Here is a 16,234-nt window from a genome sequence, read left to right as displayed (position 1 = left end):
AAGTACTGCCTGACAGAAGACTGGGAGAGGGTGAATAAATGGAGAATACTGCAGATGTAAAGTACTTTCCCCATCCTTCCACAGATTGGGCTTTTAAAGAAGATTTATTAGAAAGCAAAAGTTAGCAGTACATATATATAGATGTATAATAAAACACATTTTACAAATGTAGCAGAATGAATTGAATCCTGCAATGAGATTTTTTTTTAAATAAATGGATAGTTCATTGCCTCGGGTATATTATATTGTTACAACAAAGTTTACAGTTCTTGCCATTTGGAAATAACCTCCCATCCTGCTGTAGGTTATCTCACCTAATCTGCTGCTGCAGTGGGAAGAATTTGCTGCCTACTGACCTTCAATCTCGGCCAATCCACAGTAATGCGCACGCGCGCGCGCACACACACACACACACACACACACACACTCTCTCTCTCCCTCCCTCCCTCCCTCCCTCCCTCGATAGGATTCAAGCTCTGTTTCCAGTCCAATGCTCACAGATCTGCTTGGAACAAAAAATTCAATTATGTTGGATAGAAAACGAACAGTTTGGCAAAAATGTGTTGTGGCAGTTTGTCCATTTCCAGGATAACCACTTACAGCAGAAAGGCAGACTGAAGATAAAAGGGGATTCCTCCAGTAAAGGCTCCAGTGTGCTTAGGAACCAGATGGACTGAAGTGGAGAACAGCAGTAAACTAGGCCACAGACTACACTGCCAGAATATATTTTTTCTTTTGCACAATTCACTAGGCAGCAAAAGATTTCAATTCTCAAATTTCAATCAGATTCAAACATGTGGTGGCTTTCTCCTAATTTGGGATGAGTAGTTCTACTTGTGACGTTACACCCCATATTCTTTATGGAAATATGCTTACGTTGTGAATATGGCATAACTGAGATATATTTTATGCAAGATGGGTCTTGTAAGGTATCATTGGAAAGGTTATGATTTACTGAATGTGATTATCCAATGTGTATGCATGTTATCATTTCTGTATCTAACATTAGGAATATTGACTATGTAACAATTACAAATGGGTGTGTACTTGGGAAACACCCACCAGACAACAGGCCATCAGCCTTGATGGGCCATTAGGAAGAAACTATAAGATTTTAAAGATACTAATCTCTCTCTACTTCCTGAGAGGCATCCTGGAAAATTGTGGTGACTCTGCTAGGTCATGTGGTCATGTCACCTGGTACTAAACACCACCTGGGACACTACTGGTACTTTTCCACTGGAAACAAAGGCCTCCCGCCTTATGTAAATTCTATTTAAAGCTGGGGAGTAAGGCAAACAGGGCTCTTCTCCATTGCCTTCCTGCCCAACAAGAAAGACTGCTGAGAGTACCTGAAGAGACAAAGGAACAGAGCGGTGGGAAAGACAAGGGCTGAGTCCAGACAAAGACTGAAGTCTAGTCTCTAAAGAGAAATAACTGAAACTCTAAGCTACAGGAACTCTTCAACTTGTCTAAAACAACATTTAGGATGAGAAATTACTTCTTGAAACCAGCCTCTTTAAGATCTTAAGCTCAGTATGCATGTTCTGTTTTATTTGTTTGGTAATCTGCTTTGTTCTGTTTGCTATCCCTTATAACCACTTAAAATCTGCCTTTTATAGTTAATAAACTTGCTTTTGTTTATTATTAAACCCAGTTTGTGCAGTTTATAACTGGGGGGGCAAGAAGTTGTGCATATCTTCCTCCACATTGAGGGAGGAGGCGAATTTATGAGTTTACATTGTATAGATTTCTCTACAGCGCAAGGCTGTATTATTTTGGGCGTACTTTCCAGAGGGGAGCTGCACTTGAGTGCTGGGCAATTTCCTAGCTGAGTCTTCTCATAGTCTCCAAACAGCTCTCTATGTGATTCTACAGCTGGTGCATTCTTATGAAGCAATGGGGCTTCTGTCACTTCCCTTGGTAGATTAAGATGTTTTTCGTAATATTCAGCCTACATTTATTTCCTTTTTCATAATTTCTTTCTTTTACTTCTACTTATATCCCCTTGGGCTCCCCCAAATAATTTTTCTCGCTGTTTGGTATTTGCTTCTTCAAATATTTGAGGTTAATTGCTATAATCCCCGTAAATTATCATTAAAATGTGCTAATTTTTACAAGGCCTTCAGTTTAGTATCACTTGCAAATGTCATTAATATTCTGTTTACTCCTTCTTCCAGAACACTAATGAAAACCTATCACTGATCCCACTAGACACCTCCCACCAACATGATACATTGCCATTTATCAGTACTCTTTGTTTATGGTCCTTCAGACAGTTTTCGTTCCCCATGACAGCGTTCTTATCTAAGTCCATGTGAATTAATTTTTTCAAGTAAGGTTTTGTGAGGTGTTCTGTTAAAGGTTTTACTTAAATCCAGCTACATTGCTTCTACTGCATTTTCTGCATCCACAAGTAGTATAATTCTATCCAGAAACAAAACCACCAAAGAAGAAGAATGAATGTAGAGCTCTTTTCCCGCTAAACGTTACTTTCTGATCTGAGGATCCTGTTCTCTCTCCTGTTTTTCCTTGCTTAATGCTCATTGCCACAGTGATAGGCTCTCTACGAGGGTTAGTTTATGACCCCTCCCTTACTTACAATGGTGATCTCATAGGAGTCAGTGGGACTGCTCCTGTAAGTAACTGCTCACCATTGGAAGTAAGGGATTCGCAATCTGGCCATAAGTGGTTAAAATAAATACATGGAAGCAGATTCTACCAGGCTTACACTGAGTAATACTTTTCACTTTAGGGGTGACGTCCCAGTCCCACTGAAGTCAATGGCAAAACTTAATGGGGTCAGAATTAAATGTCTACTCATTTAAATCAGCAGGACTTTTCATGGTCTAATCTTCTGCTCAGTGTGAGTAAGGATGGCAGAATCTGGCTGATTACAGACACACCCATTCTCAAGAACCAGCATTATCACCACCATTTCTCTGGCAGAGAGTAATCTGACAGGGTTCCCTTTGGAGCCCATAACTTCCCTTCTTAAAGCAGCTGCAGTGGGGTCGTTATTGAATGACATGAGACACATTTTTTCTCACTTGGAAACTACCATCTAAGCCCCTTTGGAATGAAAAAGCTGACTTGGAAAATACTCTCTTTAATGTGACCAGGTGTTACCAGTTCAGTTTGTCAGCAATACCCTAGTGTCCAGGCCAGTCATACTGAAATCAGGCTTAATTCTAGGGTCAATGTAATGGGCCTGCTGGATGTTCAGCACCTTTCCCCACCCCCAGCTCTTCACCTGCTCCCCTCTCTGCCTGTAACACCACCCTCTGGCCCAGCTGCCCCTTTGCTGAGTCTAGATGAACCAACTTCCTTTTGTTGGTTGCCCCTCTGTTTTTCCTCTGCATTTCAAGCACGGTTTTCCCCATCCACATGATGTTCTATAACTCCCTGTTGTATCTTATCCTTACCGAGGTGGTAAGCTTTCTGGGGCAGACACTGTCTTACTTTATTGTGTTTGTATGGCACCCAGCGCAATGAGGTAACAATCCTGAGTGGAACCTTTGGGCACCACTGTAACAGAGAAGTACTTTAATAATAATAATTATAATACATTCTCCTTTAAAATTGTTATTTATTAGAGCTAGTTTATGTCCGTAAATAATGTGTCATGAAAATATTTATCCTGATTTCAATCAAAAGCACGGGTTGGCAGATGGAATAGCTTCCAACTCTGGTATTTGCAAAATGTTCTTCTTTTGACTGCAGTGATGCAACACTTAGGCATGAAGGTCCTTGCTTTGCCCATTACATTATGGCTTCTCTTTCCCTGCATTGCATTGTCTCTTTAGGGGTTATCCTGCTACTTCTGGATAAGTTGCGAAAGATGAAATGGGAGCAGATGTGGAGACTCACTGCTGAAAGAGAGTTAATGAGCATGCTGTCAACCTCGCTGGCTGACCAGGTGGGTTGGGCAGGCAGTTTTGAAGTCCTACTACAAACATTGCTCCTTGGATTGGGGGTGGGGAGGGAGAGAGGAAGGAAGGTAGATAGGTAGGTGTCCTGCCATGTTCTCTTAAACAGGCAGAACTCATTGCCATGTCTTTCTGGAGAAATTTTTGAATGTGGGAGATAGAGATTTATCCATAAGACTCCTATTTACAGACTGAAATTTTTACTTCTGATGCACAGATGCTTTTTAAAGGGACACAGTTGGAGACTTTTTCTTTTTTATAGCCTTTACTTCAGCCTTTCATTCTTTCTTTGAAAGACTCCAGACTTTTGAAGCTTGAAAAAACTGTTTCTTTCTCTACTGCTTTTGTTATTTTCATTTTGACAAATGGTGATTTTGATTCTGTCAGTCTCTGGATACTTCTGATGCCTGCATTGCTGCAGAATATGAGCATCTCACAAACATTAATGTATTTATCCTCACAATACCCCTATTAAGTGAGGAGGGATTACTGTCCCCATTTTACTGATGGGGAACTCAGGCCCAGAGAAACTAAGGAGCTGATCCAAAGCCCACTGAAGTCTATGAAGAGACTCCCACGGATTTCAGTGGCTTTTGAGTCAGATCATAAGTGACTTGCCCAAAATCACATGGAGAACACGTAGCAGAGGTGGGAATTGAACCGAGATCCCTGGACTCTTACTCTAGCACAGGGGTCGGCAACCTAAGGCAGGCGTGCCAAAGACGGCACACGAGCCGATTTTTAATGGCACGCTGCTGCCTGCCAGGTCCCAGCCACCGGCCCCGCTCAGCCCGCTGCCAAACCCAGGCTGGGACCCCGGCAGGCAGCAGCGTGCCATTAAAAATCCTGCCCGGCCCGGCTCGCTCTTCTTCACCCCACCCGCCCACCATTCTCTCCTTGCAGGGCAGGCAAGCTCCCCCTCCCCTGCCTCTTCCCCCAGCGTGCTGGGTTCCTGCCCCTCCTCCGCTCCCTTCCTGCCGCGGATCAGCTGATGGCCCTTGTGGGGGAGGGGGAGAAGCGGAGCCGCAGCACGCTTGCTGCTCTGGGAAGGAGGTGGAGAAGAGGTGGGGATAGGGCCGTGGGGAAGGGGGGTGGAATCAGGGCATATCGCCTCCAGCCCCCTGCCCTAAGCTGCTCAGGGCAAGGGGCTGGGAGCACCCCCACGACCCCAGCTCACCCCCCCCAGCCCTCTGCCCTGACCCCTGCACCTCCCCAAACACCCCAGCCCTCTGCCCTGACCCCTGCACCCCCTCACACACCCCCAGTTCCCTGCCCTGACTCCTGCACCCCCCACACATACCCAGCCCCCCCACACCCCATGTCCTGACTCTTGCACCCCCCACAATCCCACCCCCACCCTGAGCACCAAATGGGAGCTCCTGCACCCCCTGCCCCACCCCCTACATTCCCACCTGTACCCTCGCACCAAATGGGGGCTTCCCAGGTAAGCGCTCCACACCCAAACCTCCTGCTCCAACCATGAGCCCCCTCCCTCATTCTAGCTCCTGGCCAGACCCTACACCCCAACCCCCAGCCCTGAGCTCAGTGCACTCCCACCCTCAGCTCAGTGCAGAGAGAGAGGAAGAGAATGGGCTAGAACCAGGGAGAGGGTAGGTACCCACTCTATATGGGCAGGGCCAGGATCTCAGACCGGCAGTGGGCTGAGCGGGGCTGGCAGCCGGGACCCTGGCTGGCAGGAGCCGGCGGATGGAACCCCAGCCCGGCAGCGGGCTGAGCCGCTCAGCCCACTGCTGGTCTGGGGTCCCAGTCGCCGGCCCCATTCAGCCCGCTGCTGGTCTGGGGTTCTGGCTGCCAGCCCCTTGCCAGCTAGGGTCCTGGCCGCAGGCCCCGCTCAGCCCATTGCCGGCCTAGGTGAATGGAACCCAGGCTGGCAGAGGGCTAAGCGGGCCAGCAACATAAGATCAGCATTTTAATTTAATTTTAAATGAAGCTTCTTAAACATTTTGAAAACCTTGTTTACTTTACATACGACAATAGTTTAGTTATACAATATATAGACTTATAGAGAGAGAGCTTCTAAAAACGTTAAAATGTATTACTGACACACGAAACCTTAAATTAAAGTGAATAAATGAAGACTCGGCACACCACTTCTGAAAGGCTGCCAACCCCTGCTCTAGTATCTTAAGCACAAAGACCATTTTTCCCCTCCCACTGCATGACTTCATAAGAGCAGATCATAGTGGCACTTACACTGTAAACTGTTTTGTGGCCCTGTCTCACATGTGTTTTCTGTGAAACACGTAGAGCACTTGCGAGCAATATAAAATAATAACTAATACTCCTACTGGTAGTTCATCATAAGGGACAGTAACTGCCAGGATCGCTCTTCTTTCTTTTATTGAAAATTGATGCTGTACTTAGGAACAGCAGGCAGTTCACCATCTGCCACATAGTACTCCCCATGATGGAGAAAAAACAGTTTTGGCCAGTGATACAAAATACTTGTTTTGAAAACCCAGGTGCAGTCTGCTTGCATTCTGCTTGAAAAAGAGTCTGTTTTCCTCTAGTTCAGACTTACAAGTCGGCCCTTGGGGTTCCAGCACCTTTAACCAAAGCAGAATTGTGAAGCTAGGTTTGCAGAGCTGACAGCTTAATGTAATAACTCCCTATTCTCCCTCTCACTTGCTCTCTGAGCAAAGGACTGAAGAGAGTCAGTTCAGAGAGATGTGAATGATCATCTGTCTGCTGAAATGGTGTACCTGATTGTTTTTCTGTTTTTGTCTGCCAGGATATCTTCAATGCGGTCATCAAGCAGAACCCGTTCCTTGTCTACCAGCTTCCATGTTTCTGGAATGTGCAGCTGTCTGACCACACCCGTTCTGAACAGTGCTACAGGGATGTGTCTGACCTAAAGGTATGTTTAGCTACAGCTGCAACCCAATGACTTGGGTCTTGCTTGTGTTTTGGGAGATAAAATGGAAGTTCCCACAGTGGCAGAGAGATGAAGCATAAGGGATGGCCTGTGTGCATTCTTTGTGCAGTAAAAGCTGAGGGAACAAATGTGCTTTTGTTTTGGTCTGCATGTTTGTAATCGTGAAAATGGAAGATGGATAACACTGCCTAGAGCTAGGCTGGGTGCAGACAGATGCTACACCGCCTCCTTACCCACACACACTATGTCTCTGCCAGTGTACTTAAGCTTGACCTGCAGCACTCACTGCTGTTTCAGTACTTTACTACTCCTGAACAGGGAATGATATCACCCTTGTATTCTGAGCATGCTGCAAGAGTTTTTAAACAGAATTGTTTGATATGGAGAGTTTCACAAAGAGGAGCAGAAGGGTGGTGTAACCCTGAACTGAACTGTCTCCTCAGCGCGGGAGGTGGCAGGGGAGGGAGGGTGAACTAGATGAACTCTTGACCTCCTCTTTGGGCCCACATTTCTTTGTTTCTGTGGTGTATGGGGAACCAAATCCAAAGGACATTAGGCAGTTCTTACTCAGCATTTACCAGCTCTTTACTCTGGCAAACTCCTACTGACTTCGCTAAGACTTCTCCTGAGTAAGGACTGAGTAGAAACCAAGTAAGGATAACAGGATATAGCACAAAAAAAGTAACACTACAATATCAATAGAATACTCAGTAACACATTTTTCATTGTGATGAAATAGAGTGTGGAAGAGGAAATCGATAGGTGACTTCACTGTGGGGAGACTGATGCTGCTGCAATCGATGCAGCAGGGATCGATTTAGTGGGTCTAGTGATAGGGTGACCAGATATCCTGTTTTTAAAGGGACAGTCCCGAATTTAAGCCCGCCTGCAGGTGTCCCGACTTTTTCTTAAAAATGAGTAAATTGTCCCATATTTTCTGTCTCCCCCGCCGTCAGTACTGGCGGGTCCTGGTGCTGGCCAGATCCCTGGTCGCCAGCTGCCCGCCCAGCGGCAGTGAGTGGGGCGGGGAGTCCAGTGGCCAATGATGGGGGTGGGTGTGGAAGGCTGGTGGGGGGCAAAGATGCAGTGCGCGAGGCCAGCCACTCCCCCTGCTGGTCCGTCAGCGCAGCCCCCACTGCATGCCAGCTCTTAGCCAGCAGGGCCCTGTCCCCGTCCCGTTTCCAACCAGCACTGGCTGCGCGCTTCGATCTGTGATGGCTGGTGAGTGCAGGCAGGTGCCAGGCAGTGACTGATTATGTGTCACCTTTACTGCCCACCCATCAGCCCTTTATGTGCTCCCCCTCTCACTGTCCTCTCCCTGCTTTGCCCCTTCACACCCCCAGCCCCGCTTCTCCTCTATATCCCGGACCGGTCGGAGCGCTCAGCCCATCAACAGCTTGGCTGGCAGGCGCCTTCCTTCCCCCACTGCCTCTTGCTGGGCCAGCGCCCAGGGAAAGCCCAAGACCCTCTGGCCCAGGGCGCTGGCCAGGAGGAGCCGAGCCCTGCCTGTGCCAAAGCCCCACAAAGCACCGGCACGGGGAAGCCTCTCCACCCCTCAGCTAAGCTCTGGAGTGGCAGGGGTGGGGAGCAATATCCAGCCTGTTCATGCCCTGGCCCTGCAGGCTCCACATCAGCTCTCTGGGCAGGGGCTTAGCACCCTCTTCACCCGCCCACCCCGCTCTGGGTCCTGCCCCCAGGGAGCGTGGGGCTGCTCTGTACCCTAGGCACCTTCCCCTGCTGAGCCACCTCTCTGGTCGGGTTTGCTGAAGCCCCTGCAGTCAGGTTCCCTGGGGCCTGGTGCATAATGCATCCTTAGGGCTTAATCCAGTGGTGGGCAGCCCAGATGCCGCATGCGGGGCCCATCAGGGTAATCGGACTGTGGGCCGCGAGACATTTTGTTTACACTGACTTTCCACAGGCACAGCCCCCCGCAGCTCCCAGTGGCCAGGGTTCGCTGTTCCCGGCCAATGGGAGCTGTGGGAAGCAGTGTGCCGCAGTAGCATGCTGGCCACTGCTTCCCACAGCTCCCACTGGCCAGAAACAGTGAACCGTGGCCACTGGGAGCTGCAGGGGGCCGTGCCTGCGGACGGTCAACATCAGCAAAATGTCTCATGGTCCACAATCAGATTACCCTGATGGGCCGCAGGTTTCCCACCACTGGCTTAATCCCTTCCTGCCCGCGCTGTAGCCAGAGGACAGGAGGCAGCTGGGTTATGTCGGTGGCCAGCAGCAGCCTGGAGATGTTAGCTGCCTTTCGACACTGTGCAGGCAGGAAGGGACAAGCTGATTTCAGCCACAGGAAGAAGGGGGGTGCTGCAAAGACACAGGCCAGGTCATCCCTTCCCTCCATCCTCCTCTCCTGCAGCTGGAAGCACCTCACGTCCTTTCCCTCCCCCATAGACAGTGCCAAAAGGCTGCTGCTGGCTACATTCTGGCATGAACCTTGGTAGAAATCTGGGGGGGGGGGGGCACGTGCCCCCACGTGCCCCCACATGTGTTGCTTCAGGAAGACGCAGCACCAAGTACCAGGAGAGGCAGGTCCATCCCGGGGGCCCAGCCAGGCATGGAGGATGGAGAGCGCCAGGCAGGGGGGTCAGGTCAGTCAGTCACCCTCCCTGTGTGAAAGTGGTGTACGGGAGTGTGTGTGTCACCTCTCCCCATGTGAACCCTAAAGCCTTAAAGATAAGAAAGCAAATAAAAAGAATCCAGCTGTGCAGCATTTCTTTTTCACAGGAGCTCAGTCACCTTGATGTTAATTTGAACGTTTGCACTGCATAGTTCTGATCGATCGCTATTGAACTCGCTTGAATAGGAGTAATTTTACCACGAGTCCCGTATTCAGCATAGGGAAATACGGTCACCCTGTCTAGTGAAGATCTGCTAAATTGATGACAGGGCGTTCTGCAGTCGACCCTGGTACTCCAGCTCTTCGAGAAGAGTAAGGGAAGTCGACTGGAGAGTGTCTCCTGTTGACGCAGCACAGTGAACACACTGGGGTAAGTCGACCTAAGCTATGTCGACTCCTTATTACCTTATAGAAGAAAGGCAGAAAAAGAACAATAATAGCTTCATCGTAGATGGAGACTGTTAGTCTGCCTCTGTGGATCAGAATAAGTTTCTAAACTGGATTATAAAAAAATTTCAGTTAGTTCTGTAGTGGTTTCTATACTACAAGACGGGTTGGATGGATTTAAACAAATCCAGATGAACGAAGATTAGTTCTGCAGTTGTAATTCTGATATTCTAGACTCAAATGTTGCATGCAGGACATCTTGGTCCAGATAGTGGAAATTATTCTACAAGGGTTAGTATACAGCCTACCTAGGCAGCAGTAGGCAATCATTGTCATTACAGACTAATCACAGTTAGAACTGTTCGAATATTGCAAACAATTTTTCTGATTGTTTTTTTCAAATGTTAAAACAAGTTCATTTTGGCTGAGCCCATCTTTGTGTTTGCTCTCTCTGAATGTTCTATCAAATGAATTTTCTGGTAGGAGTGCTCATAGAAACAGCAAATTTTGGATTCATAAATGTAAGTAATCACTTTGGAAACCCTGATTCCAAAAGTTACATGCATCCAAAAAGGAACCAGAAATGTGATTTTTTGATGGAGTTACTTCACAAATGTAGGTGGAGTGATCTAGAGGGTTGCTGAAAAATTAATGCACTCAGTGAGCATTTTACTGTTCATGTATAGGCAGGACCCAAGCAGCAGGGATTCATAGTGTCATTGCAATCTGTCCTGTTATAAAGTGCTGGTGAACATTCTGGTTCCTTTACACTTCTGGTAAGAACAATGTATAAGAGTGATTGCCAGGATCAGAACAAAAAAGGAGATCTTGGAGTAGAAGCAAAACTGGTTTTAAAGGAAGAATTCTGTCAAAATGCCCCTCTTGTGGAAAAATCTTCTTATATCTTCCATATACAATAGAATAATGTAACATTAATTCACGTCAGTATCTGAGACACCCATTGTGGATTACCAAATTTATGTTGACTAATGTCATTTAGTCTCAGTTATTTATTATTGTATTTCACAGCATGCTACTAAAATTACTGTAATATTTTGTAAAAAGTAATGAAGCCTTAGATACAGAAGAACCTAATTCAAGCACCTTTGGGTTAGCCCCGACCCAGCACCGCACTTTAGTACTTGCCTAATTTTATCCCCAGGAGTAGTCCCTCCAGCGTCAGTTGTACTTACAAGCGTAGGCATTGTGTGACTGCTATATTTGGGGAGAGGGGCAAAGCACGCACGTGTGCACGTGCACGCGTCCGCATGTGAACGCTGAAGCCAGTCTTCTTGGCTCACTGGCTCTCTCCCCCGGCCTTGAGGGTACTCGGGCTGCCGGTGCTGGGGGGCGGATATGCTTGCTTAACTGGGGAGCCCCAGCTGCTGCTGGCCGACACTCCAGCACCAGCTGCTGCAGCGATGTCACTGCTCTGGTGCTGCTGCTGCCACCACCGAGGGGACACCACGTGCCAGGCTCTTGCGTCCCCCCATCCCATCCCTTTCTCTTCCACACACCCTCCTTCCCCTAGCACCTCGCCCCCTCCTACCCCCCCGCCCCCCGGACACTCACCATTGTACAGGAAACAGGCAGGCACGGGGACCAAGGAGGCAGTGTCCAGCTGCCAAGGCAGGGACCCAAGCGCAGGAGAACAGCTGCTCCATCCCACCGCCTTCTCCGCTCCCCTTGAACTGAAACATGCCAGGGAGGGTGTGGGGAAGGAGGCGCAGCGTGGGAAGGTCAGAGCCCCCTCCCAGGCAGGCCAAGCAAAGCAAAGCAAGCCCTGCAGGGCAGCTTAGCATTTGCAGAAATGCGGGGGGGGGGGGGGAGTGGCACGTGACCCCATGTGACATCCCCACACACACCTTGCCTCTGTTTGGGGAGGAGGCAATACCCTCCCTGCACCTGCCCCCAAACTATGCCCATGCTTAGAAGCCTAAAATCAGGTATGACCTTAAGTACTTTACTAAATCAGGGGCATAAATCTTTATTGAGTTATTGGGTCAGTGCCTCAGCTTATGTAGATAGGCATAGCTCCATTGACTTCTGGAAGCTGTGCCAATGTGCACAAGCTGAGGAACTGATCCATAATGTGAGACCACAGGATTGGGGTTATTTTATTTTATTTTTGTGAGCATTTTTCAATTTGTTGATTAGCATTATGGCATTTAGTGAGATGCTAGTTTCTAACAAAATGCGAGCTGTGTCAGTATGTGGTCTTTACATGAACTGTGCAGCAGACATATTTAACACGAGTTTGAAGGCATATTTTTTAAATCTGTAAATTAGTCAGTTTCCATGACATTTGATATAAATGGTACAACACCATATATTTGGCACATCCTGTATTTCATGGTGAATAAGACTGGAGTAAAGAATAAGGTAGTAGAGGCCTCCAGGGGAGAGAGAAAGATGAATTATAAAGTTGGTGCTGGAGGATTAAGAAGGATGTCTTGGGGAAAAAGGAAATACTGGAAGAGATTTAAATTCCAGACTAAAGCTGGTCCAGGCTTTAGTATTATTCAAGTCACGTGAAACTGCATTTTTTCCCGTCAAGCAGAAAATACACCAGTTTAATTCCATCTGGTCTCAAAGTCCATAGGAAAGGAGGACTTGTGGCACCTTAGAGACTAACCAGTGTATTTGTTATTTATTTTATTTATTTATTTATGCTCAAATAAATTGGTTAGTCTCTAATGTGCCACAAGTACTCCTTTTCTTTTTGCGAATGCAGACTAACACGGCTGCTACTCTAAAAAAGTCCATAGGATTTGTCATCATTACATACAACATTATGTCAAATAAACTTAGGGACGCTTCATAGTTAGCTGCTATTCAAGTATGTATATACTTCTCTGCCGCTCTGTTCACAGCCCTGAATAATGGAAGCACAATGTGGTCAGCATGCTTTATGAATGTGGAAGCTCTTGCATATATCCTATCAACTGCATAGAATTCTAATCATTATTTTTCTCTGTGCATTTTCCTCCTAAGTTGCCTTAATATCTTCTTTAGCAATTTTTATTCTTTTAAATTGGAGAGGCCCAGATTTTTGGTGGCTGTTGAAATTAGCTATCCCAATTTATACCAGCTGAGGATCCGGCTCAAAATGTTCAATGTGACGACTTCTGTAAGAGTGGCTAAGAGGAACACAGTACATGAGGCAAAAAGTGCTGAAGCACTGCTACTCACACTGTATAGATAATAGCTTATTATGCTGGAGGTACATATATACTCAATGGTCCTGATCCCTGAAATCACTGGGGCTCAGCCTGCACGCAGAGTTTCTTGCTGGATGGGAACCTATGTTTTCTTTTCCCTTTTGGCAAAAGGTGTGTTCTTGTCTGTGAAGAAATTTCAGTTACTGTGGTCTGGCAAAGGTAGGGTTGCCACGTTTCTAATTGCTGGTAACTGGACCCCTGAGCCCTGCCCCTCCCAGCCTCTTTCTTCAAGGCTCCACCTCTTCCTCTGAGGACCCACCCCCTTCTCTGCCTCTTCCCCTCAAGGCCCTGCCCCTGTCGCTCACTCCTCTTCCCCCCCCAGTGTCACTTGCTGGATCGACTCCACTTCCCTCCCACCCCAGCTGGGCTCCCTCTGCTCCAGGGCTGGGATGGAAGCTGCTGCAGTCTGACAAGGAACCTGCCTGTAGGTAGGAGGCAGCCTCCTCTGAGCAGGAGCTGGTGCGGTTTAATGACCCAGCACCTCCCCCGACCCCGCGGTAACCAGACTTTTGGTGTCCAGTCAGCACATCTGACCGGACACTGCTAGGTCCCCTTTTCAGCCGGAAAGTCCGGTCCAAAATCGGGTACCTGGCAACCATAGGCAAAGACCAAATGGCAACAGAGATCCTATGAAAGAAAGTAAACAATTGTAATGTCTCTGACAATGAACTGTGACCTTAATGAATGAGTCAAGCATGAGAAGAAGGCTGATTGTCAATGATTCAACTTCTGTTTACACACAAGGATTCTGGTAATTCAGTCATGGTAAAAAGACCCAGGGAATTTGCTAAATTATTATTTGCAGTGTTGTTGCAGTCATGTTGATCCTAAGGTATGAGGGAGGCAAAGTAGATATAATAAAATCTTTTATTGGACCAACTTGTGGAAGATACATAGCTTTCAAACTGCACAGAGTTCTTCAGGTCTGGGGAAAGAAATCAGAGTGTCTGAGCTAAATACAAGTTGTGACAGATAGTTCAGCATAAGGAGTAACATGTAGCAGGTCAGTTGAGATGGAGTGGGTAATAAGGGTTAGATTGTTATGCAAAAGGCGTTTGAAGTGGACCATTAACTGTGAGCAGGCAGGTGTATATTACAGATTGTTGTAATGATCCATGAAAGCAGTTTCCCTGTTAAGTCCATGGATACAATCAAATCCTTACCCAGACAACTCCAAGAGAAACTCTACAACCTCATTCCCCATCAACCCACCCCAGGGACCTTCTACATGCACTCCAAGGTACACAAACAAGGGAACCCAGGCAGATCCATCATATCTGGCCTTGTCATTCTTACTGAAGGAATATCAGAACTCACAGAAACCATCCTGTGAAGGAGCAGAGAGACTGCAGCCCAGCACAGCAGGGGTTTAAGAACACCTGTGGGTTCAGCTAGTCCCGCCCTGTTATACCTGCAACCAGTGCCAGGCCTGGAGGGGGGAGAAAAGAAGAGAGCCTGGTTCAGTCAGGGGCTGACTAGCAGGGCCATGTCCCAAACTAAAAGGACTTGCATAGGGAGCAGGCCAGGAAAACAGGGATCCATCTCCCCTGTTTAGGGGTTGAGCAACACAGGACCCTGGGCCAGGACCTGTAGGAGAAGGGGGCGGTCAGGTCCTCCTACAGCCAGTGGCACAGCAAGGAGGGGTAGCGGGGCAGCGGCCGCTCCCCCACTGAGCACAAGTGGCGCCTTGTCAATTTCTTGGCGCCTTTTAAATTTTCCCCTGTTGAGGGAACAGGGGGAGCGATCCAAAAAAATGGTACCACCTGCTGCGGCACTTTTACTCACCCGGCGGAGCTCCGGGTCTTCGGCGGCACCTCGGTGGCCGGACCTTAAGTGCCGCCGAAGACACCCGGAGCGAGTGAGGGCCTGCCGCCGGAGCGCCGCCGGGTGAGTAACAGCGCCGCAGCGGGTGGCGCCTTTTTTTTTTTGGGGTCGCTCCCCCGTTCCCTCCTGGCTACGTGGCTGCCTACAGCCCCCCGAACCAACGATCTAGCCACTAGCTTGCCCTGCCACTGAGGGTCCTATCGCACATCCTTACATGATTCACCATACAAAGTGCCAGCTTCCTCCAAGACACTAGCAATTTCCTTTGCAAACTCCACAACATTAACAACCTCCCCCAGAATCCCATCCTTGCCACCATGGATGTCACCTCCCTATACATCGATATTCCTCACCATGACGGACGGCACTGGTTCCTGCCTCAAATGCCTACAAGAGAACGGACAACACTTGGCTATCCACACAAAACACAGCACCAAACTCATCCATTTCATCCTCAACCACAACAACTTCACATTTAACAGCAAACACTTTCACCAAAATGTGAACAGCCATGGGTACTAAGGTAGCTCCCAATACACCAGCCTCTTCATGAGCCATCTCAAGGAAGAATTTCTGAAAAATGCACCACAAAATCAACAATATACCTGAGATACATCAATGATATTTTCATCCTTTGGACAGAAGACCTAAACTCTCTCAGAGATTTCCACCACAATTTCAACAATCACTGCCCATCCATCAAACTCTCTGTAGAACACTCCAACCCCAGCATCAACTTCCTAGACACAACAACTAAATTCAACATTAGAATGCTACAAATGACTGTATTGAAGAAACTCACTGATCACCATTCTGAAGCCTTAAGAAGGTACCCAGAGATACAGTGTTCTGCTGGAGGGTATGGCTATGTGCTCTAAACATCAGGTTTGAAATATTGAGTCTCCCTGGAGCAAATGATGCAACTTGCAACAACTTGAAACCTAGGAAAGGTTGCACAGAACTTTGTCTTTAACTAAGTTCCATGCAGTTAACTGTGTGAATTTTCAGGCCATACCTTAAAAACTGCAGCTGTGATGTCTGTGTGGATGTTAGAGCCAGGGTTGTAAGAGTAGGAGTTTGTGCTTGCATCATTATGCTACATATCCTTCCTCCACTGCTGTAGAGCATTTTCTGCTATCTTCCGTCTCAAAGTTAAATGCATTTTCATGGTGTGCCAAGTGTATAACAGGCCAAGTGCTTTGGGACGAAAGATGTGGTATAAAGGTAAACTATCATTACAATGTACTCTGCTTCACTTGAGCACAATATATTTGGTTGTATTCCAGGGAACTGATTGAGCCTAATTTCAGTGAGTGGTAAAGGCTGCTGATTAAGTGGGATGGTATTAGTA

At 47.5% G+C, this 16,234-nt stretch overlaps 1 protein-coding gene across 5 annotated transcripts in view; it reads left to right on the top strand.

Moving 5' to 3' along the window:
* The window catches only part of LARGE1 (LARGE xylosyl- and glucuronyltransferase 1), a 367,428-nt gene that overhangs the window by 284,429 nt on the left and 66,765 nt on the right, over positions 1–16,234 (top strand). For all 5 annotated transcript variants that reach the window (XM_073324696.1, XM_073324688.1, XM_073324713.1 and 2 more), the window contains exons 8-9: positions 3,807–3,919; positions 6,682–6,807. In XM_073324696.1, the coding sequence (XP_073180797.1) occupies positions 3,807–3,919; positions 6,682–6,807 (239 nt within the window). The remainder of the gene's footprint in view (positions 1–3,806; positions 3,920–6,681; positions 6,808–16,234) is intronic.

The sequence above is a fragment of the Lepidochelys kempii genome, chromosome 1 (assembly GCF_965140265.1).
Source record: "Lepidochelys kempii isolate rLepKem1 chromosome 1, rLepKem1.hap2, whole genome shotgun sequence".
In the NCBI taxonomy this organism is placed as follows: Eukaryota; Metazoa; Chordata; order Testudines; family Cheloniidae; genus Lepidochelys; species Lepidochelys kempii.
The sequence above is the reverse complement of the archived record's forward strand: the minus strand, read 5'-3'. Positions and strand labels throughout refer to the sequence as shown.